The 23,929-nt window shown below is 49.6% G+C and overlaps 1 protein-coding gene across 2 annotated transcripts in view; it reads left to right on the plus strand.

Annotated features, from left to right (window-relative positions):
- The window catches only part of ALG5 (ALG5 dolichyl-phosphate beta-glucosyltransferase), a 42,522-nt gene extending 18,969 nt beyond the window's left edge, over positions 1–23,553 (plus strand). For both annotated transcript variants that reach the window (XM_032955211.2, XM_032955210.2), the window contains 7 exons: positions 3,054–3,122; positions 3,769–3,861; positions 7,324–7,437; positions 7,682–7,744; positions 13,087–13,238; positions 19,477–19,562; positions 20,326–23,553. In XM_032955211.2, the coding sequence (XP_032811102.2) occupies positions 3,054–3,122; positions 3,769–3,861; positions 7,324–7,437; positions 7,682–7,744; positions 13,087–13,238; positions 19,477–19,562; positions 20,326–20,441 (693 nt within the window). In that variant the 3' untranslated portion in view covers positions 20,442–23,553. The remainder of the gene's footprint in view (positions 1–3,053; positions 3,123–3,768; positions 3,862–7,323; positions 7,438–7,681; positions 7,745–13,086; positions 13,239–19,476; positions 19,563–20,325) is intronic.
- Positions 23,554–23,929: the final 376 nt, after the last annotated feature.

Genomic DNA, 23,929 nt, shown 5'->3' on the forward strand with positions numbered 1-23,929 from the left:
CAGACGGCACCACTCAACCACCTTGGTGTTATCCATTACCCAGTCCAGTTCCTCGCCATCCATTCCATGCCCCCTCCGCCTCCCCTACTCTCTCGCAGCCACCCACTCATCCCTGCGCTCACTCCTCCGTTACTCCACGTCCTGAATTATTGATGCAAGGGCCAGCTCTTAGGGGAAGGGAAGGTCGGGTGGAGGGGAGGGAAGGGGGCAGGCGTGAGGATGTTGGGGGAAGGGCATCTGCGAGCGTAATACGTCGACATTTCATTTTTTTCCTTTTCAGTTTCATTTATTTTGGTATAGCCCTGTGAGCCATTCGGCTCTTGAATCGGGTGCAACCGCAACAAAAAAAACATGAACAAGAAAACATCTTAAAGTGACTGTGTGACTGTGCAAACAGAAAATCCAGGAAAAAACATCAAAATATTCCTGACAAAGCACCGTACACCAACGCTGTGTGCAAAAATCCCAGTGGGATGCAAGTCAAACAACAACAACAACCACAAGACAACTTAGATTAAGGCCATCAGTCTAACTCCACACTATGACAAACAAACATGGCCAAACCAAAAAACGTTTTCGAAATCACCAAAATAAAGCCGTAAAAGCAATGTAACAGTGATCTCATAGGAGCTGTGACCGAATTTTCACAATAAACGACTCAAACAACATGTAACACCAAACCTTCGAGCCATTGCTGGCACGGCGCTGTGCATATATGCGGCCCGCATGGCACAACTGAAAGGACAGCAAGCTGGTGTGTGATTACCGATTTTAATATTCTCATAATATCCGGCAGGTGTTCGCCGCATAGCTCTCGGAAGTGTTTTCGGGTTGTGCGGTGCGTTGGCGGACGCAGTGTTTCGGACGTTTCACTCCTCGTGCTGGGAACCTTCAGGAACTAAATTGAGCTCAATTCTAGTCCTGCCTCTCTCGCGCCCTTCCTATCTCCGTGTAAGCCTCCTTTATTTCTTGAAGAAAGCCAGTTGGCCGAAATGTGACGATCTTTCCTTTCAATGGCAGAAGAAGAAAAAAAAACACTTGTTAAAATCTGGCACACTGTGGTATCAGCGCGATTACACGTGCTGGCCTTGTGTATGTGTGTGTGTGTGCGTGCGTGCGCGTCTGCGTAGGCGAGTGAGCTCTGCCGTTATCATCCACTTGTTTTCACGCACCCCTCGCCAGCAAGGAGGTGGCGGGCGGGCGACGGGGGTTAGCATCTGGCTGTGTGTTTTTCTTGCCAAGCCACGTGCGTCAGAAACCAGATGCGATGAGTCAACCGCCCCCCTCCCCTTCTGCCGTGGCCTTGATGACAACGGAAAAGGGAGTGGCTTGTCAGCCCATCTCTTACCATGAGCCACACGCCACCTTGCCCCCACATGAGCTTGTAGGCCACGACAAAGCGTGGATTCTCCGAACTGTGACGACTGTTCTTCGTGCGTTGCCCCAGTTATATTTGTAAACCTCCTCATCGGTGGCAAATTGTCATCCTGTAAATAAAGCTGGCGCGTTGCCTTACCGTCGCGCGAGCTCCGGTCACCCTCGCACCAGCGGCCTTTGGCTAGCCATCGAACAAAGGCGTCTCGCGCGCTTCAGACGCGTTTCTGCGACCGTCTGGAACTCCCTTCCGATATTTGGAAGCCACTGGAGCTGCGCACTTTTAAATCTAGCTTGAAAACTCACTTCTTTTAAAACTGCACAGTTGGCTACGTACTGCGCGAAAGAAGTTGAACATACATACAACACACATTGCCCGCTCAGCACATTGTGAAACTAGAGCTGGCATGACTCGTCCATGGATCGGTTAAAGATTGTCATCGACTACTTTTCTCGTGGTCGATTACTCGAGCTCCTATTAAATGGCGGCCCGCCCCCACATCCTGCATCCCGAAGGCAGGAATCCCCCTTAAATGTACGCCCAGCGTGACCATTGTGATGATGCCAATGAGGTCATCAAGACCCCCCTCTCCTCCCCCATTACCTCCCATCCAGCGGCACATGTCGGAACAGAGGTAAGAGACGTTGCCCCCCCCCCCGACTATTTTCGTGATGTCTGATCGGTCGAGAGTAATCAAACCGATGATCCATTACTTAAATAATTGGATAAGCCAGCTCTAATGTAAACCCATTGCTGTGTGACAAACGTTCGTTACGGATTGGCGAGATCAACTGTGGAAAAGGGAGTGGCGTTTGCGTCACTGTTATTCCTTTGAGTGCAAAATAACAAGAAGAGGGCTGTTCTCAATTTGTGGTTTGTGCATATGCACAAGTGAACCGTAGGCCTGTGTGCGCGTGGTGTGTATGTTGTGTGGTGTGTAAGTGAACTCTGCCTGAAATGAGTAGCTGGTGCAGTGTGTAAATAAACTGCCAGGTAAAGCCCAATGAGCTACATAGCTCTCTTTCAGAAACGACCTGGTCACAAATGGTTGCTCAACGAAGTGGCTCATTGTGTGGAAATGTAGAGCAGTCAAATACTGTAAACGCACGTTTCTAAATGTGGAGGGAAAAAAAACCAGAGGACCCGGAGAGAAATCCAACGTGACCACGGGGAGAACACGCAAACTCCAAATATACACGCGCCAGGGTCGGGATCGAAGCCACGACCTCCTGCATACCCGGGGAGGTAGTCAACATCTCGCTACCGCGGCGGAGTAAAAACAGCAATGCGGAGTCAAAAGGCAATTTGTCGTGGTGGTGGCCATAGGAGTGCCCTGGGAGGTATGTCACGGCAAACCTGAGTTCAATTCCCGGCCACAGCTAACATCACTGGCAAGTGATATCTGAAGTGGTCTTTTGACCTCCTGTGAGGTCAACTCCAGCTTAAATGGGTAGCTGCCCCGGCGTGTAAAACGGTCGGCGGCGGCCGGGCGTCATGTGGAGCCCCTCTGCCCCCTCGTGTGCCGTGCCAGCCTCAGTTGGTGCTACTTGCAACAGGAGTGTGTTTTAGGGGATACAAGGGGACGGCACGGGGGGTGGGGGGGGGGGTGATCTTTGTCTCCGTGTGTGCATTTAACAGGCATCGTCTGTCTCCGCGTGTTGCATTTTCTGTCGCGCAGAAACGCGATGGGAAGTTCTCGTACGAGCTGATCGTGGTGGATGATGGCAGCAAAGATAAAACGACGGAGGTGAACTAATTGCAGCAGCCATCATCGGCCCTGAGCAATAAAACCTCCCCTTTGTTTTTGCTTGTATCGTGCTGGCAAGTTCCAATCAGGAGGGTTCCCACACTTGGGTTTGCGAGTCTATTGTTTGATGATCTCAGCCTGGGTCGTCAATCACTGCACACACACGCACAGACCCGCCAGATAAAATTTCGTTCGCAAATTAACTTGGCAAATTTCCACCTCTGAGAATTAATTATTTCGTTTTTGACTTCCACGCGATGAAAATCTCTTCAGCAGGACGTATGGAAAATTGCAGTTGCCCCCTCGTGTAGATAAGAGGTCGTTGAAAGGGCTCTCAGACGAAGGAGATGTAGTTCTCTGATACCAACTTCTGCAGCCTGTTCTCCAGCATAGGCTGCTGATGCACTGCCCTTCCAAGAGTTCCAAATTGATGCATCTTTGGCTCATGGCTTAGCGATGATGAAAGTTACAGAGGGGGACTGCTCAACGCAAAATTGGAATGTATTTTGGGTTTAGAAAAAAAAAAGGTTTAAAAACCCGCAAATGCTCACTTACGGCTTGTCAGGGAGTCGGAGAAGTGGCAAACAAAACGAACGTTGTTCTGTGTTGTGGTCCTGCGTCCGTTTCACCGCTTGTGCGGTAACAGGTGGCGCTTGGCTACGTGGAGCGCTTTGGGGCGGAGAGGGTGCGGGTGCTGACACTGCAGCGGAACCGCGGCAAGGGCGGCGCCGTGAAGCGGGTGGGCATCACGCCGGCATCCCCCGCTCACCGCACCGCGCCACCTAACACACATTGTGCTTCTGGGCTGTCTGGAACGCTGTTCATTCCGATATTTTGGAAGCCACTAGATCTATCCGTTTTTAAATTCAAATTGAAAACTCATTTCCTAAGAACTACTTTTTTGGGTTTAGTTTGTCGTCCTTCCGCCGCGCTTCCGATGGGCACGGTTGCCTACATACGGGTGCGAAAGGAGTTCAACCTACATACGTGCTACGTACGTCGCCACCCCGCTACTCGACGCACGTGCAAAGCGCTGTGCGTCGACACGCCAAGCACGGTTCTCGGTGCATCGCCCGCAACGCTCCCAGTCTCGTCACAGCTGGGAGCTAAGCAGGTTTGAGCCTGGACGGTGCTCGGATGGGTGGCCGCCGCCGGGGACACTACGTGGGGAGCAGCCGAGTGCAGTGCAGCAAAACCCATTGTTGTACTGTACATCCGCCCCAAATCTGTGGTCTCTGCCTCCGGCAACCTGAATTGCACGGCACGGGAGACATTGCTTGTCTTTTTCCCCTCGTTGCTTGTCGGTGAGCTCATCCATAACACATGATTACATTGCAACTTTCTTGAAAACCACCGCGAAGCACGGAAATGCATCGTTCACACACCCTCCACCCCACACTCATCACACATCCTCCACACCACACCCATCGCACGTCCTTCACACCACACCCATCGCACGTCCTCAACACCACACCCATCACACGTCCTCCACACCACACCCATCACACATCCTCCACACCACACCCATCACACGTCCTTCACACCACACCCATCACACATCCTCCACACCCATCACACATCCTCCACACCACACCCATCACACATCCTCCACACCACACCCATCACACATCCTCCACACCACCCCCTTCACACATCCTCCACACCCATCACACATCCTCCACACCACCCCCTTCACACATCCTCCACACCCATCACACATCCTCCACACCCATCACACATCCTCCACACCCATCACACATCCTCCACACCCATCACACATCCTCCACACCACACCCATCACACATCCTCCACACCACACCCATCACACATCCTCCACACCACCCCCTTCACACATCCTCCACACCACACCCATCACACATCCTCCACACCCATCACACATCCTCCACACCACACCCATCACACATCCTCCACACCACACCCATCACACATCCTCCACACCACACCCATCACACATCCTCCACACCACACCCATCACACATCCTCCACACCCATCACACATCCTCCACACCACCCCCTTCACACATCCTCCACACCACACCCATCACACATCCTCCACACCACACCCATCACACATCCTCCACACCCATCACACATCCTCCACACCACACCCATCACACATCCTCCACACCACCCCCTTTGCGCATCCCCCACACCACACCCAAAGTGCCTGTTAGGCATATTCACCCAGGTCCTGCATCCAATCAATAACCACACAAGCACACAGACACTCTTCTAATGAACTGCGCTCAAATTGAAAATTCCTTTGCGGAAGAGCCACGCTCTTGAACAATCGCTTAGGATTTAACAACCAAAGTTCACGTCAAAATATGGCTCCAAAACGTTCGAGCATATTCGACAAAAGTTCCGTCAACATCGTCGGTGAGGTGTCTTTAGCAAGACTGCCGAGGAATATCTGCAGCGCGTGAGATGGTGTGTACTGCGTGATTGGTTCAGCTGGATATATACGGGTGCAGCACAAGTACCATTTGTGTCGATACAGCAATCTAAATGCGACCGGGATCTCAAGACACCGTACGCTTTTATTTATCTTCTAAGAGAGAAGCAAGTCGTAGGCAGAGATAAAAGGGAGCTCTTGAACCTGGATTTGAACAGAGACATGGAGTCAACAGATCATAGGAGCAGCGCTCGTGAAGACAAAGTTGGCTGGGAGCTTCGACAGAGGGCCTTGGTTTCTGGAGCCGAAAGAGGCTATGGATGGGGAGTAGAACGCGATGAGAGGGGAGAGATAGGCTGCGGCAAGTCCATGGAGGATCTTTGCCAACTGGGTGTGATAGAATTCAAGAGCATGTGCAAAGTAAAGTCTTTATGGACTCTTGCACACGAGGAATATCATTTCTGCAACATAATAGCTGGTGCACACCCAGACATTGCCTTGCATGTCTGTACCAATATTCTCATTAGTTCTTCATTCTCGATTTCTTATTTTGTGTTCCTCCTTGCTGCTCACTGTGGGCTTCAGGCATAACGGTTTCCTCCCACATGCAATAGAAAGCCCCGTACAAGGAATTGGACAAACATCATAAGCAGGACCCCTTCAAAAAAGGGTTTTGCAACTTTTAGAGGCTTCCCTGGCTTACGTAAAGGACTTTCAAGGTTTATTTTGGAAATGAGATGCTTGACAGTTGTGGCAACGGAGATGGCATGTCTCGTGCAAGCTTACGAAGGTTCATTGTTAAGCGGGGTGAGTAGCACATTTTTTGCATGATTCTGGATATTTTGCATTTGTTAATATAACAATAGTGCGTTGCGTAACAATGCATCGACTGATTAAAGAGTCCATTATTAAGCTCGAGATACTTGGCGCTGCAGCTCGTACTGAGAATATATTAACGTCTCATGCAATTTGTATGCAATATAACATTTTGGCTAACGGGAATGGAGAAGACAGGATAAATAAAACGTAGCAAACGAGACAGATAGGTGCAGACAGTACAAACGAAACGAGAATTCCATCTCGAATTGAATCACAATTGTGACAGTTCCTCTCGTCTCTGGGTGTGAATTATTGTGCGTCTTGTGTGTGTGTGTGTGTGCATGCGCGAGTCCTGTGTATTGCACAAGATTTGGGGAGCGGTGGCGCTGTGGTTAGTGCACTGCGCTCCGGATCCAGACGGCCTGAGTTCTTATTCTTGGGTCTTTCGGTAAAGTCACGTAGATGGGTTCAAAGAAAATAACAAAAAGCTACGACGTTTCGATCGCAGCACAAGTGATCGAAACGTCGTAGTTTTTTTCGTTATTTTTTGTTATTTTCTTTGAACCTATCTACGTGACTTTACCGAAAGGCCCAAGAATATGAATTCCTGCAGTCACGAAAGCTTTAAGTCAAGGCCTGAGTTCTATTCACGGTCACCACTTGCTTACATCGGTTACGAGTGATGTCCGAACCGGTCCTGGGCCTTCCCTGAGATCGACTTAGCATTAAAATGTGTACCTGGTGCTGTGTGCCTTTGTCCTGCCAAAGGTGACCGAGCATGGTTGTGGCCACCACCCCCCCCCCACCCCCGTTGTGTGTGCACTGCAGCAACCTAGGCGCTTGTTAACAGCACTTGCCCTGATAGTCTCTTAAAGGCCACGCGGATGGGATCTTTGTCTCTGAGCCAGGGGAGAGCGGTGGAAGAATGCCGGTGTGACGGACGACATGTCTTCCCCCGCAACGCAGGGCATGTTCTGTGCGCGTGGAGAGTCTCTGCTCATGGCAGACGCCGATGGAGCCACCAAGTTCCCCGACCTGGAGAAACTGGAGGCGGCGCAAAAGGAGATCCTGGGGAGAGAGGTGAGTTTGGGTTTCCCGTCGACCGCAACCCTTTCACGGTGCGGGTTACGCTTAGCTGAATGAACGGCGCGTGAGAAAATACAGAATTTACGCCATGAAATCTGACGGTGTTTTTTGAAAGTATTCACTTTGAAAAAAACACCGGTCTCAAAATGCACGATGATTTCGATGGCTGCGACTTTTGTTGACCGTTAACCGGACCACCGTGTAAACAAACCCCCACGTTGTCTCCCTGTCCTGCCAGCCGGGTCTCCTGGCCATCTCCTGTGGGTCCCGTGCCCACCTAGAGCAGGATTCCATCGCTCAGGTGAGCCGCTCGCACACTCGAGCGCCGCTGCGCTCCTTCGTCGTCACAAAGCATGCCCACCTTTCATGTAAATGTGTACGTCCCAGGATGAAGATTGCGAGCCACGCCATGGCATCGGGAGCAGCGTGATTAATTCCGCGCAGTCCGCCAGAGAGCGGAGGCGGAGATTGCAGTTGATGGAGGTGTCTGTCCATCGTTCGGTTCTGGTGACCACAGTCACCCCACCGTGGGTCATCTTTAATCTGCCCCCTTTGTGGCAGAGGTGTCCGCGGGCAGCAGCAGTTTCTTCTGCTCTGAAGGGGGTGAACACAGTCACCACTGTTTTTGTTGGCGGCCCAGAGATGCGCGGGCGTAGTTCTCGGCGAGGCTTTATTTAGGAACCTCTGCAGAACTCCGCCGCGCTCGCCAGCTGCTGGGGTTTGCGCATTGGAAACATGCGCCGGGGGGGGGGGGGGGGGTTCTACCCACACGAGATCGTAGTTGACTACAGTTCAAACTATTTCTGAAACACTTTCTTTAAATGTTGAGACACTCATCAGACAGGCGTGTGCGTGCAGGCTGGAAACGAAATAATGATGGTAGCACAGGGCACCCTAATAGATGCAATAGGTTATTTCTGGATGGCAAGAGGCGCGATTGTCGCCATACAACCGGTCCTGCCTGGCTTGACGGGAGGACCGATCGTGTGTGCTTCCTGGTACACTCCTTGTGACGTCTAGAAATCGCCTTTTGCGCGAACCATTACTCGGGACCGACGGTGCAGCTCTTCCAAGATGGCAGTGAGCCGTGCGCTAATTTGCCTTCTTACCGAGACGTGATGTCATTCTATATTGGAGGGGTGTCCTTGTGCTCACTTCCCCGAGCCACCATGTGATGATTTTGGAGGGGGTGGTGGGGGGGGGGGCGAATTGCCAACGTGCATCCATCTGCTATGAAGTGGATGTTAAATACCCTGTGACATCATTACGACCCTCGGCATTGCTCGAAGGGAGGGCGGGAGGGGGGGAGATTCGATCCGCTAAACCGTCGCAACACGCCACCTCGTTGGCAATCAGGATATTTATTTTGGACAAAAAAACTGACCAGCGTTTTTTTTACTCTAACATTAATAGTTGTGTAGTTTGAGGGTCTAGAAAACGTTAAGCGATATTCGAGCAGTTAAATGCGGAACGGTTATTTCACGACTGGTTTATAAAAATGTAATGAATGCCAAATTGTAGCAAAGTGCAGCTTTGGTGTGAGCGCTGCACTCAGGTACAAAAGTTAAAACGGGCAGTTAAATTTTGACTTAACTTTCGTGACTGCAGGAATTCATATTCTATTTTTGTTATTTTTTTATTATTTTAATTATAATTAATTTTCATTAGATTTTTTTTTCTATTTACGTGACTTTACCGAAAGAACCAAGAATATTTAAAAAGGGCATTTAAGCGTTCTATATTTATCAGTGTAAAGATATCCCCACGTATTGCAATATTGCCTCCTAATATGTCTTCTCTTAAATTTTGACAATGGGGAGATGCTAAAACAATCTTACCGGCCGCAAACGTGAACTCACAAATAATAAAGCTCCCTGTGTTCCCTCTTGAATCGTCAAACGACGTTAAAGCGACCAACAGCAGGGGTCTCGTCATTAATTCAACACGGCTATTTTTTTTTTTATCCGGGACGAGTAAAACACAAACGGTCCGTCAACAAGGATGTCCACACGAGTTTACTCTATTTCTTCAAAGAGAATCAATTTTTAAAAAAAAAAATCTATTTGGCGCTGAAATACATTGTTAATTATTGATAAACGCCGACGAGCGCTACTTTGGAGTGAGCCTAATGTTCTCACTGGTGGCGACATTCATTTGGGGGTGTTTTCTGTTTTGCTGGAGCACCGAAGAGTGGGGCAATCCCTTTTCCCCATCGAGACACGCGACTCGTACCCCCCGTCGGTACGTATGTAGGTACGTGTGTGTGTGTGTGTACGTGGGGAGCGATAGTGTAGCGGTTAGCGCTACGCTGCGCTATGAACCTGGCGACCCGGGTTCGATTCCCGCTCACGGCCAAACACCAGTGACGATTATCTGAACCGGTCCCGGGCCTCCCCTAGGTCGACTCGGCCTCAAATTAGTATCCGGCGCGGTGTGTAAATGTCGCCACTGGGGAGACAAAGGCGGTCGGGCGTGGTGCTGGCCACCCACCCCCTCGTGTACCGTTCCGGCCTTCATAGGTGCTCGCTAACAGCACTTGCCCCTACAGTCTGTTAAGGCTATATGGGGGATCTTTGCCTTTTGTGTACGTTGAACTTCTCTCGCACCACCGTACGTAGCCAACCGCGCCAATCAGACTCTGCGGGGGAAGGACAACAACAATGCTGAACGTAAAAAGCAGCTCTAGAAAAATGAGATGGGCATTGGCAGCCCGTGGATGGATTGCTCTGTGAGAAAATCGAGGGACTGCCCAGGACAACATACGTGACCGAGACAGTAGTCTTGAATTGTGATCGCATCTAGATGCTTTATAAACACAGATTGTATTGTATGATGACGGAGAGAGATCCAGCAATAAGTGACTGAACTGTATAGAGCCCTCCTCAAGGTTGTATATGATCACTTGGAGAATCTGATTGTGTGAAACTAGAAATAGCTGTGAAATTTTGGTTTAAATCTCCACGGAAACTCCTTCTGTCTCCCACGTGTTACCCACGTTTTAATTTATTTTACACACTATTCCCAACATGGAGCTCAACAGAAATTGAGGGGAACTGAAAGAGAGTTTAGACGTTTTTAGACATGAGATGAGCACGGTATAACATGCTGATCCCGTTTTTTTTTACCTAGGTCAAAAGTCATTACTTATGTGTAGCTTATCATCAATACCACAGGTCCCTGCTTCCTGCTAGTCAAAAATAAGCTCTTACTCATTTTGGTATGATGAATATATGATGAAGGCGGACAAATACTAAGTAAAATATTCTTGTAATATAGATTACTTGCAATAACAAAACGTGCTATTTGAGTGTATCGGCAAGATTGCCATGGCCAAATGTATTTTCACTTTAAACCGTGGGGGCAAGACAACAAAATTTCTCTGCGGTGGCATTCTCATAAGGAAATACTCTACGGCTCGATGCTGCTTATGCGGCTATTAGGGCCTACCGAACGACAGCGGGCTCTGCCCACTGCGCGCTGGTCATAGAACAAGCGCAGACTGCTATAACAAAAACGTGTGTGTGTGTATGTGTGCGTGGGTTTGACACGGATCTGCCACGCCCAGTCCGTTTCGGGTGATCAGACTTACCCGGGCTGGCTCACTGGAGACTCGTGTAGACACAAATACACCCGCACGTGTTCACGCGATTCCGCGCTCCGCACAGCTGTCCTCCCATAAACAGCATCTGCTCTTCTCAGGCTGCTTCCCCTGCTTCCTTCCTTTCAAATGTCTTGGCAGAAATATTCCTCTTATTCTTTTTTATCTCCCGTTTTCCTCTCCTCTGTTTTTTTTTTTTTGAGATACAAACCCAAGCCAGACTTCGGCTGGTGAGACTCAGAATGTCGAAAAACCCAGTCCAGACCTTCACCTGCTTAAACAAATTCCGCCACTAAATATTTGCATCTGGACAGCCAGTTGGACCGATGGAACACAATGTGCATTTATTATATTTAGAGACACAGAGCAGAGTTGTGCTTATTTAACCGTGCATTTTTTTTTCCGGAGCTTTCCTGTCATGTTTCGGTTGCGCGCGTAAGCGACGGAAAAGCGGCAGCGAGGTTTTTGTTTGACGTGCATCTAATTTGCCGTGCATGCATATCCTACGTCCGACGTAGCAAAGCGCGACCAAAAAGAGAGGATCGCTCTTCATTAGCGTACAGCTCTGTTTCTTCGACGTCACTTAGCTTCCGCTTTGGAGTCAATATTCGTCACGCGTATTTAGTTGGGCAGCTGCTCTTAACGTCAAGTCTCGTTATTATCTGCCCGTTTTCGACGATCGTACCGGCATGCGGCGCGCAGAGTTTTTTTTTTTTGCTGGGAGCCACCGCCCAATTTGTGCTTCGGCGTGTATTATGTTTGCGTGCGTACATATCCGATTTCATTCCGTTCAGCCATATATATATCCTCCTGTGGTCAATAAAAAAAAGTGACGCCGCCGGGGTTGGAAAGCCAGCGGCGATTGTCCCACGGAAAGACTTTGGTCCTTGCCCATGTGAATGTGGAATATGTCTTTGAGAGCTGCCAACAGAGATGCCCGTGGGGGGTGGTTGGTGGGGGGATATTTACTTGTATTCTGAGGGTCGCTAAAAGAAAAAGGTAACCCAAAAAAAGCAGAGCGCCTATGTTCTAGATACTTGGGGGAGGGATTCATCCAGCAGTGGATTAACAAAAGGGCTGTGCGGGTGTAGATACCGACCCTCGGCTGCCTGTCCCAAGCATCCCCTCGGCCATGCGCTGAAGCTTCGAAGATGCTCTCAAATTGCAGTCATCCGCACCGCCTCCGACACCAGTGACATCACTTCGAGAGCGTTCCGTTATGCTGTAATGCAGTGTCAATGCAGTGTCAATGCAGTGGCAATGCAGTGTCAATGCAGTGTCAATGCAGTGGCAACACGGAAGTGAGAGTCGGATCGTCTGACCGCAACTTTAAAAGTATTTTTTTTATTCCGCGCCTAACGATGCCTAAAACTCTTGTTGTCGTACAGCCTCGTGCGTGCGCCTTTTGGGTAACAGCTGTTGGTTTTTTGGGTTGTATCTTTTTAAGGGATTCTGGTTTCAAATCCGGGGTTCAGCCACTGGCGATTAAACCGAGTTCTCAAGCGTAGCGAGTTGACGGTCTTAGCCAATTACCGCACACAATGGCTGCACGCAAAAAAGCCAACGTATGAAACAAAAAAAAATTCTCACTTATTTTGGCCAAATCCCAACTTTGAGCATTAAAAAAATATCGCTTTGGATGCAGTGTGACGAGAGTGTGCTTCTGTATCGGAGCCGCGATTGCATAAACAAAAAATGAAGGGGGTCTCATAAGGGATTCTGCTATGTTGTCCCCTGCAGGGACGTTCTCTCATGGTGATGCGCGGCTCTGCGCGCATTCCGAATTGACTTTTCGCCTTCCTGCCATAATGCCATGAGCACGACTGCAATCAAGTTGGGACAGAAATGTGTTATTTTCATGTTACTTCGGTTCTAATGTTTTCGTGTCCTACCCTCGTCCCCACAATGACCTCTCCCAATCCTAACCCTGTGCCCCCCTTTTAAACGTTCCCTCCTTCCACACACCATCCCCCCCCCTCCCCCCATGCGTTCCATCTCCTCTCTACCCCCCTCCCCCTCTACCAAATCCCACAACGGCACCGCAGCGCTCCTACTTGCGCACGCTGCTCATGTACGGCTTCCACTTCCTCGTGTGGCTGCTGTGCGTACGGGGGGTGCGCGACACGCAGTGCGGCTTCAAGCTGCTGAGCCGCGCCGCCGCCCTGCGCACCTTCTCCAACCTTCACGTCGAGCGCTGGTACGTCGGGGGCGGGTCTCTCCCCCCCACCTCATCCCCCACACCCACACCCACACCCCCCCCTCCCCCGCGTGGCCACCCATCCGCGTCACTCTTAACCCGACCTACATATTTTTTTTATTTTAACCAGGTTGAGGGCCCACCCCCCACCACTGAGCTACTCGGGTCTTTTTTTTCCGGAAGCGACCTGGCCGTCAGCAAATCGATAGCGCGACGAAGTGGCGTGTCGTCGCGTGGAAATTCACAGCGGCCATGTGTCTCTAAATGCGTGACGTTGACTCTGAATGTGGAGGGAAAAACCGGAGGAGCCGGAGAAAAATCCGCCCCCCCCACCCACGCCCCCCCCGGTGTTGCCGTTGGCGTGTTTGCCGATCGCGAGCCCTCGTTTGCCCGGTATGCCCTCCGGCCGTAGTAGCTGTTCCGGGCCACTGAATAATTTCGTTAATTTAATAAATACCTACATGCTTTATTGATCATTGGTTCTCTGCCGCTATGTGGCTCGCAGAACGGTCACTCGACGCTAAAGAATTCTTCGTTTGGCTTTGCGAGACTCGGCCTGTGATTTGATGGCATTGTCACGGTTTCGCGGCAGCGATTTGGATTCGAGAATCGTTTCTTTTTAGATTGTGGTGCCTTGAGTAGCTCTCGCGGGCATGTGAACTCACGGCATGCAACGTGCACGAATACAAACGTTGATTTTTTTTTGTGGCACGCATCACGAGCGTATTGATCTACTTGTAACATTGCGTCCCAGAAATACCGATTGACATCTGAAGATGGTCTGGACCTCTGCTAGGTTTACTTAGCATAAAATTAGTGCCCGGTGGGTATGTAACGGCAACCTGAGTTCAATTCCGGAAGTGGTCGCCACAAATAACATCAGCGGCGAGTGATGTCTGAAGCGGTCTTTTGACTTTACCCTAGGTCACCTCCACCTCAAATGGGTACCTGGCCAGGCATTTAAAACCACGAGACAAAGGCAGCCGGGCATCATGTGGTGATCCCACCACCACCACCCCCTTGTGTGCCGTGCCAACCTCAATATGTGTTCGCTAACCGCATTCGCCCCAACATTCTGTTGAAGGCTATGGGACGGGGGGGGGCGGCGGGGGGGAGGGTTGGAGGGATTCTCTGTCTTTGTCACGAGTGTCTGTGCTGGAGTTTGCACACGCGGCCACTCACTCGCCATACCCCGGCACCGTGTGTTGCCCTTCGCGCCCCAATCGCAGGGCATCGGCGGAAAGTTCCGTTGTTTACTTTCTCCCCTGCCCCCCGTACCCCCCCCCCACCCCCCCCGCAAAAGTGCCCGCGATTATTTCGCAACACCAAAAAAGTTACTTTAGTAAGACGAGCGGCAAATTGAAGTTAGTGCTTCCTTGTAATCACAGTTGCCTCACTTTCACCCATCTGGAAACCAAATGTGGGCCCGTTATTGCTCTCTGGGACGTGGCTTTGCTCGCCCAGTTAGAGAAGAACCCTTTCGCTCTTTACACTTTGTGGAAGATTCCAATAAATACTCTACGGTTTAATCCCTGGACCCAGCACTTTAGTTATCGTGAAATCTTGTTGGCACGGGTTTACCGTATACTGTACTGTACGCACCCAGGACGAGTCGGAATGGGAAGTTACCCACACTTTAACCTACCACAGATGTTTGCATCAGCCGGCATACCGTACCGCAAATGGTTTTCCGACATCCAGTATTGATCTCCTTTGAGGATGAGTTGTTATTCTGCAGCAGCAGCTCAGCGTGAGCAAGCTTCTATTGAGAGTTGACCGGTCAATGAAGACACTGGGTCCTGCCATTGGCCAGCAAGCAGGGGAAGACGCTGGCCGGTCTTGCAGATAACCGAAGCGGCGATGGTACTCCGTAATAGAGGTTTATTTTTTGGGTTAGATCGCGTAAATATATAAATGTGTCGTTAAACCCTCCACCACCCGACACGGCCAATTAGTAAGGTTTGTCACGTAAACAGAACGTGGCCAATTCGTTACTTGTACAGCACACCGGTGTGTTGGGGAACAAATCCACAACATTTACAATCAGATTGGCATGTGCTGTTTACGTGACAAACCTTACTAATTGGCCGTGTTGGGTGGTGGCGGGTTTAATGACACATTTATATAGTTACGCGATCTAACCCAAAAAAACCTATGTTTTGGATATTGGTTCTGAAAGCCTCTGTGTTAAAGCCAATGGTACTTCACACGCAATGTATATCCCTCAAAAGACGCTTTACATTCGCTTAATTGCCGAAATTAACTGACGGGAAGCTGCCACATGCCTGCCATGGACATGAAATGTGAAAAAAATATAATTATTAATAAGCAAACAAAAGCCCGTTTTGGGCAGCGCGGTTTGAGAATTGAAAGTGCAATGAGGGGCCCCCTTTGTGCTGTGACGGGTGGTCACGATGTGCTGCGTGGCAGTAACACAATCCGGTGACTGTGCCAGCTCACGATCCGGCCTGCATGTGTGCCGGGAGCTGTGAGGGGTGTGGGCTGACTGGCTGGCTGGCTGGCTGACTGGCTGGCTGGCTGGCAGGCGGGCGACTGAGCTGGCGGGTGGGCGGGGCGGAAGCAAGAGATAGTTGCCTGGGCACCAGGGTCACAAGCTGCTGCTGCCGCTGCGGGGACCCCCAACCGTGCGTCCGTCCGTCCGTCCGTACGTGGCATCGCCGGTGTCGTGTCCTGCATTTCTGTTGACACGGGCAGACACGACTGGGCACCGCGTCCTTTTGGCAGGTCACCAGCGCCGACAGAAACGGCAACAGACAGGTGTCGGTGCCGCCGTGGCCGCGGACGGCAAGAAAGAAACTCTCGGAAACCGTCGGGGGGAGATCGGGTTCGGACTCGCGCCGGTGGAATACGCCCGCGGTTGTAGCGGGGGGGGAGGGTGGGAAATGTGTAATTTGCGGCCGCGCTTTCGGAGGTCGCTTTCAAATTCAGCTCGAAAGCGCCGTCGGAGCTTCCGAGGGTTTTCATTTTTTTTTCGAGCCCTGCTGGCGGTGCGCTGAAGCACTTGTCGCTGCGCGTTGCTTTGGCCGACGGTGACAGCTGGGGGCGCCCCAGTTGCTGCCGTCACCGCGGCCCCTTGAGCTGTGGGAAGACGGCGGAGCCACTCGTTGGTGTCAGAACTGGGTTCCACGAGACCGGGTTTCACCGCACGACGGCCAAGGGGGGGGGGGGGGGGGGAGCCTTGTGGCACCGAGTAATAATAAACCGTTTATTTAAATAGTGATCTTGTAGATTGTAGCGAGTGGTATTTTTAACGTTTCTCATTACCAGCTATTGTTACCCGCCCCGTTTTTAAATATCGGTGGGAAAACGTGTTTGCACATTTTGTCCTAAAGTAATGTTCAGTAAATATTTGTTTCCAGCCTATCAACTTGAGTCAATTGCATGCTCTCTTAAAAAGCCAAATATTGCACTACCCGCAACTACCTTGAAGCCGGACTGCACCGACACATTACAGTGGGTTTGTTTAACATTCATAAATATCAGTGGCTGATGCGATGTCACAGAATTTCCCGACTGCACCGTGAGTGATCTGAAACTGTCCCTGGCAACCAAATTTCACATCACCATCTTTCAGATAGCGGCAACTCACTGGCAGCGGCACCGCGGTTGCGAGATGTTAACTGCCTCGCCGGGTTTACAGGAGGTCGTAGGTTCGATCCCGAGCCTGACACCTGTTTAGTTGGAGTCTGCGTGTCTCTCTCCCTGTGGTCGCGTGACTTTTTCCTCAGGTCCTCCAGGTTTGTCCCTCCAGGTTTGTCCCTCCACATTTAGAATCAGTGTGCGTTTAGAGTGTTTGCCTGCTATAAATGTCTATCTTGTAAGCCACTTCGTTGAGCTATCATTTGTGGCCAGGTCGCTTCTGAAAAAGAGCTAAAAGCTCAGTGAGCGTTATCTGTCAAATAAAAAAAAAATAGTTTAAGACATTTATGAATCATATTTGTGCAGTGTTTTTTTTACATAGCTTACTTTCATGATTCGTTTGGATTCCTGGAAAACGTGGCCTTTGTATCGGATTTGCGAGGATTTAAAGACTCCACGAAGTTCTTATTCAGTGGGTGCAGAGTGCTATGAAATGGTAAAATTTTCCATTGTACGCTCATATATTACCGAACTCTCGCTGAAGTCTGGAATCTGGAACCAAGTCAGGATCGCTCGCTCTTTTAATAGGAACAAAAAGGAGACTGGCACCGAAACATTGGCCAGGTTTAATTTGTGATTCTTTACCGACTTGGCAGTGTTTACAAATAAATATAAAAGTAGTGGGAGGCATGTCTGAGAGAGTAACTTCCCTTACAGATAGCATCATTATTTACATGGTTGGCTCAAGACAACAGTTAATTCTCTTTGTAGATGTAATAATTAATGTGGTACTAAATTGGATCAATGGCTTTATTGCAAACAAAGCGAAAGTGACTTATAAATACAACTTGATTTGGAGGATTTCCAAACAACACGACTACTGATATACGTGTGTTTGGGGCAGCAACTGCATTAAGATACTTTTCTGACTGAAATACAATTAAAAAAAACAATAGACCACCATTAGCGCATTAACACTGCCCGTTAACGTAAAAACAAAAAAATCTTTAGTCGGCTAATGTTGCGGGCAGTGACCTATGTGAAGAGCCATGACTCGAGTCGTTTTCCTGATAAATATGTTTCTGTTCAACTGAATGATGAAAGGTAGTGGGGGGGGGGGGGTGAGTTGCACGAGATCAATACTGTAAATCATTGGTGTACGCGAGAATTTGTTATTTGACTCGGACGGATAGACTCAACTCCTTCCCAACGGCGGGGGGGGTGAATGTAAATGATTATAAGTGGATACGCGTTCGAGACGGTTGTTGAAATGCACCACGCGTCTCCATGACGCGGTCCCACGGAGCGCCGTCGTAGCGCGCGCCCGCGTCAAAAATACGTGACGTGCAAGCGGCGTCCGTCGTCGCGCCAGTGGGAATGACTTTGCTTGCTGCCGTGTGGTTGTGGGAGAAAACCCAAGCGAGTGGGGAGGAGTGTTGTTGCGCAAAAATGTGTTTTATTTTCCGACTCGTTGGTTTTGTGGGAGAAAAAGATGTCTGCATAGAGGGCGTTTGTGACGAGAGCAGATAAACACGTGACGAGTGTTTCGCAATTCTAGATTTAAAGCTTTCGTGACTGCAAGGATCCATACTCTTTGGTTCTATTCGGTAAAGTCACGTGGGTAAAAAATACAACGACAAAAATCACGACGTTTCGGCCACAACACAGGTAAACTCCCCCCCGCGCTAACCGGCATGTTCACCCGCATGTACACCACCTCTACACCGTTCATCATGCTAAGTCGGCCAATCAAATGCTCATTTTTATGCTAATTCCTTTGTCAAGGCACCTTGTTTCCTCGCACACAGCTTAAAGGTCGCGGTCTGAGCGTGGCTGTGTTTCACTCCAGCGCTGTCCTCGAGACAGCCTGGTCCCTTCGCCTGACGAAGGCCGCTTGTGTTGTGGCCGAAACGTCGTGATTTTTTGTTGTTTTATTTTTTACCTACGTGACTTTACCGAATAGAACCAAAGAGTATAAATGTTTCTCAGCGTGGGTGTAATCTTGATGCTGCCGTGGTGCAGCGGTTCGCACATTTGGACTTGCGATCCAGAGTTCGGCAGTTTTGTCATTTTGCTGGGGCGATTGAAGCGATGGGAAGGTTTTCTTAAATCTCGCCTCCTCTGCCCGCCCAGCAAGAATTCACGATGTACGTGTGCGTATTGAACTTATTTCGCACCGTACGTAGCCAACCGTGCTGATCTGATGTGTGTGTGGGAAGGACGAACAAACTAAACACAAAAAGCAGTCCTAAAGAAATAAGTTATCAACATAGATTTTAACGTTTAAAGCTCCACTGGCTTCCTGATATCAGAACGGGAGAGCGTTCCAGACGGCCGCCAGGAGCGCACCTGAACGCACGTGATGCGGTGACCGTCTTTGTTCGATGGCCAGCCAAACGATGAATCCACGACAGTCAGTCGGCAGGTCAATGTGTGGTGGGATATAAGTTCGCTCGCTTCCACCCCTTGTTAGATGTCTGGCCAGCTCAAGACTAGACCAAAGAGCCTCTATAGGGGCCTCCCTAGCACCGTATTCAGTGGAGACCTTTCCACCAGCAGTGGCCAACAAACATCCGGTACACTTTGTGCTCGGTGCGTCGTATTTAACACACGTGCTTGCTGTTGTGTTTTCTCTCAGGGCCTTTGATGTTGAGCTCTTGTACATCGCACAGTGCTTGAGCATCCCTGTCGCGGAGGTGGCCGTCAGGTGGACGGAGATTGAGGGTACGTTGATTGCCCACTTGCATACGCGGTCTAAGTGCTTGTACTTATATTCTTATCTCTTTCGGTAAAGTCACGTTGAAGGGAAACAATAAAATAATAGCGGAGGCTGGGCGGGCAGAGGAGGCGAGATATATTTACACACACGAGTATATATGTGTAGCTGTCACTTATCATCCAGCTGGGTGGCACTGCTTGGGATGTCTGACTAAGATTCGGAAAGGTTCCGAGTTCAAATCCCGCTTTGAGGTTAACTTTGTAGCCTGCGATCCCGCCAGAGTAAACAAAATGTGTTTGTCGAAAGTCAACAGCGCTCCTTCGGAAAGACTGAACCCCACCGTGGGAATGTGGAATTTCTATCGTTGGTGGCTGTGGTGCCGTCGGTAACAACGCTCACTACCTCATGGGACCCCTCCGCCTTTTGACGTCCTCTGGTCTAACAACCGTTTGAGACGAGGCTCAAAAGAAAGCTGTCTCTGGTGTGGACCAATCAGTTTCAAGGACAATGCCACAGATATTATCAGAGTTTGTTTTTTGTTCGCATTCTGACCACAAGCAGTGTGGTTAACGCAGTAACATGATTCCTCGTAAAAAGGTTTCAGTTCGGTGTTTTAGCATCTTAGCACAGCTCTTTTGTTGCCAGAAAAAAATGGAAGAAACCTTTTTATCGACGCTCCCTACCGCCTACCCCTTGTATTCACCGTGCACGGAGACACTTCCGCCTTCGTACCATTCCTGCTTGGCAACCGTGCAATTCTGCCCGCAGGATCCAAGCTGACTCCCTTCTGGAGCTGGGTGCAGATGGGCCGGGACCTGCTCTTCATCCGCCTGCGCTACCTGACCGGCGCATGGAGACTCGAGCCCGTCGACAAGCAAGAGTGACTTGGCGGTGGACAGGGAACCTTGCCCGCTCTTGCTCTCTCGCCCGCCCGCCTCATCCGCTTGCCCACGCGTGGGCCGACAAGGCCGCACGAGAGCGTCTCGTTTGGAACAGCGCGCGCGTTTGGAACAGCGCGCGCGTTTGGAAGTTGCCTCTGGGGCGGGCGGGCGGGGGGGGGGGGGTGGTTATTCCGTGGGCGACTCCAACGAGGGTTTACACGAAACTGCAGAGCACTTCGTCAAAGCCCTTTGCACTGGGACGCGCGCTTGGGGGCAGCGGTGGCTTGACGCGGGCTTCCTCGTCGCGCCGCCGCGCGTGGGCTTGAGGGCCACGTGATCTACGAAGGTTCTCGTGTCGTGTGGCCTTTGCGGGGCCGTGGCCAATATGTGGGTTGTAGTTTTATTTTATCGAGGGTGAACTGGGGGTGGGGTTATATTTGGTGATGCTGGGAACGCCACTCTTCCTGTTTTTTCGATGGCAGGCGTGAAGATATGCGGGGGGGGGGTGGTTGGGTACATCATTACTGAACCAATGTTTGTATAAAAATGATCTCGTGCCGTCTTGACGGACTGTGGGTTATTATGATGTGGGTTTAATAAATAAATGTAACATGATCTGTAATGCCACCACAATATAAATAACATTTAGCTCCATCAACCCGATCGGCACCTTGGATGAATGTTCTCCAGTAGTATTTGCTTGTGCTGGCAAACTCCTGGCCGGTTTTCAACTCTCTCATGCTCGTCAGCAAGCTTGTGGCTTTTTTAAAAACAGATGCCGCTGGGAAACTGGTCCAGACGACCAATATGCCAATGGGACCCCTAAACGTTATTTTTCGGTGGTGAAACAAGACTGCCGACTGTTCATTTACTGAAATTAATTTATGTATTAACATTTCAAATTAAATCCTGTACACTACGCACACGTGGAGTGTCCTTGACGTTGCAGCACACGTGCGTGCACAGAGGCATATGCGTGGAGTAACGCAATGCAACCGACGTTCCCCACTAAGTGGCGGTGATGTCACCGCAGCCCATTTTTTTTTGTTGTCGCCAGCAGAGCCTCCACGCACGTCTGCGCACGTGCGCGAGCATCGATGCGTACGCGCGCGAGCACTCTAGCGCGCGTATACATGTAGGAACAATTACCTGCTAACTCTGTCTCGCATTGAATCCTGTGAGACTCGTATTTTCTTGCCTTACAAAGAGCAGCTCAATTGAGCCACATGCAGCTCATTTATAAAACATCTCCTGTGCCCTCTCCTATTTGTGTTCGTGGTTTGCAAGGCACATCACACGTGGAGAAATGGCACTATCAATGTGTCAGCAACTCCTATATCAATACAGGATTTTCAGTCAAATTGGTTTCATTTTTATAGGGCATACCACCACCACCACCTCCTCAAGCCCTCAATTGATTCGTCCATCGGTAACTTCGTTGCCGCCTATAAGAATTGTGGGTCAATAGGACTACGAGGATCTAGTTTGGAGCTGGGACGATTCGTCCATTGAGGCGATTAATCGGCTAAAAAGAGTTGGCTAAAAAAATGTTACGTTCTCACCCACCCCTACTGGGCATCTGTGAAAAAGAGCTTTATAGCTCATCGGATTCCACCAATAAAAATAACGATTCTGATTCTAATATTCTTGACAATGGTTGCCCTGGCCCACGCCATCCTGGGCCGGGAAACCGCCGAGGAGTTTCGCGCGGCGTGACGCAGCTAATGGGGGATTACTTCACCAAGCAACGCCCATCACTTCCCGTTCAGCGGCACCATGTACAAACAGAGGGAATATATATATATTTGTTTATCCCTCCAACTGTTTTGGCGTCCTCTGGTTAGTCGAGTCGCGGAAACAAAGAAATCAGTGCTGTAGAGAAATGGATTGCGGAAATAGGCGGGTGTGGTGATTAAATGTTCTCCCCGTGGTCACGTGTATTTTTCTCTGGGTCCTCCGGTTTTTCCCTCCACATTTAGAAGCATGCGTTTTGGGCCTTTGGCGGCTATAAATGTCCACGTGATACGCCACTTCCTTGCGCTATCTTACGTGGCCAGGTCGCTTCTGAAAAAGAGCCATACAGCTCAGTGGGCCTTACCTGGTAAAATAAAACGACATGCCAGTTTTATTTTTACTGACGTTCAGAGCTGGCATAATAGTTCAGCTATGGGCTATATCCCAGCGCAACTTAAATAAAATTAAACTGGCATATACACTTATTCAATTACCGCACCCACCTCAAAGCACTTTGACACCACTAGCCCGTGGGTGTCCGCGATCAGTGAGCGAGTTTACATGTGTACCGATAGAAGTTGAACGTGACGCCGAGAACCCTAGACTGGTAGAGGGAAGGAGGTGCTGACCGTGCGATGGGGCTGGACTCGGGAACGGCTCTCGAGAAACTACGCTTCAAATGAAATTTCTCCCAACCGCAAGTTTCAAGCCACATTTTCTCCCGCCGCAAATAATGTTTGGCATTTATTTCGCTATAATAAATAACTTAATGGTATTTTGGGGCTTTTTTTCCATAAACATGAACCTTGGATTAGTAAGGGACATTTTATTTGAGGTTAACCTTCCACGCAGCATACTTAACTCCGACTCCACAGACCACCCACTTCATTCCGCCTGGTGTTTCTGAGTATTCCATATTGCAACCCTTCTGGCTCTAGCATCAGTAACGTACTGCGTACAATTACGCAGTCGAAACAATCCAGTCACTTTTCAATGTTGGTTACTGCCCTTGTTGGAGGCCAACATTTTGAAGGTTCCACCAGATTATTACTTTTGTATTTGGTAGTTTAATCCATCTTTTTTTTTTAAAGGGGCCACAGACTTGGAGAGTCGAGTTAACCGGGACACGGGAGTGTTGCAACGCTGACTGATTCGAGGTTCGGAACAAAGTTTCCGCTCAACACTTTTCTATATCCATATATAGTTTATAATCAATCCCTGATGAAGGATTTATTTTCGTTTGTCATATCTATAATGATTCTGATTGCCATCGTTGGGTTGTATGCATACCGTATGTATAGGTGACGCATGCACATAATGTGAACTTTTAGCAAAAGGTACTTGCCAAAACTTGAATTAAATGATCATGTTCATCAAGTGAGTTGCTTGTTCTGGTGTCTGGTGTAACACATTAACTCTAGAAATACGATACGGACATTGCACCAGTAAAAACAAAAATTCCCTCATCTCCGAACAGCATGATTGGCTATGTACGTTGTGAAAGAAGTTCAACATACAAAAATGCCTTGTAATAAGCATTGTAAGTGATACAAGTCTTTAATTTCCAGCCACGTTGCATCTCGGCAAAGGAGGCGATTTAGAAACCATTTAATCGTGTTTGTGATTTAATTTTGTTCGTAGCACTTAGGGCAGCATCACTGCATCTTGAGGTCCCCTACGAAGCCGAGGGCATTCCATTGAGCACCACCGTACGAGGAGTTTTACAGTGGTTGTTCAGTGGGAAGATTGGCATCAAC

Source organism: Petromyzon marinus, chromosome 16 (assembly GCF_048934315.1).
Source record: "Petromyzon marinus isolate PM22_M1 ecotype Great Lakes invasive population chromosome 16, UKy_Petmar_22M1.pri1.0, whole genome shotgun sequence".
NCBI lineage: Eukaryota > Metazoa > Chordata > Hyperoartia > Petromyzontiformes > Petromyzontidae > Petromyzon > Petromyzon marinus.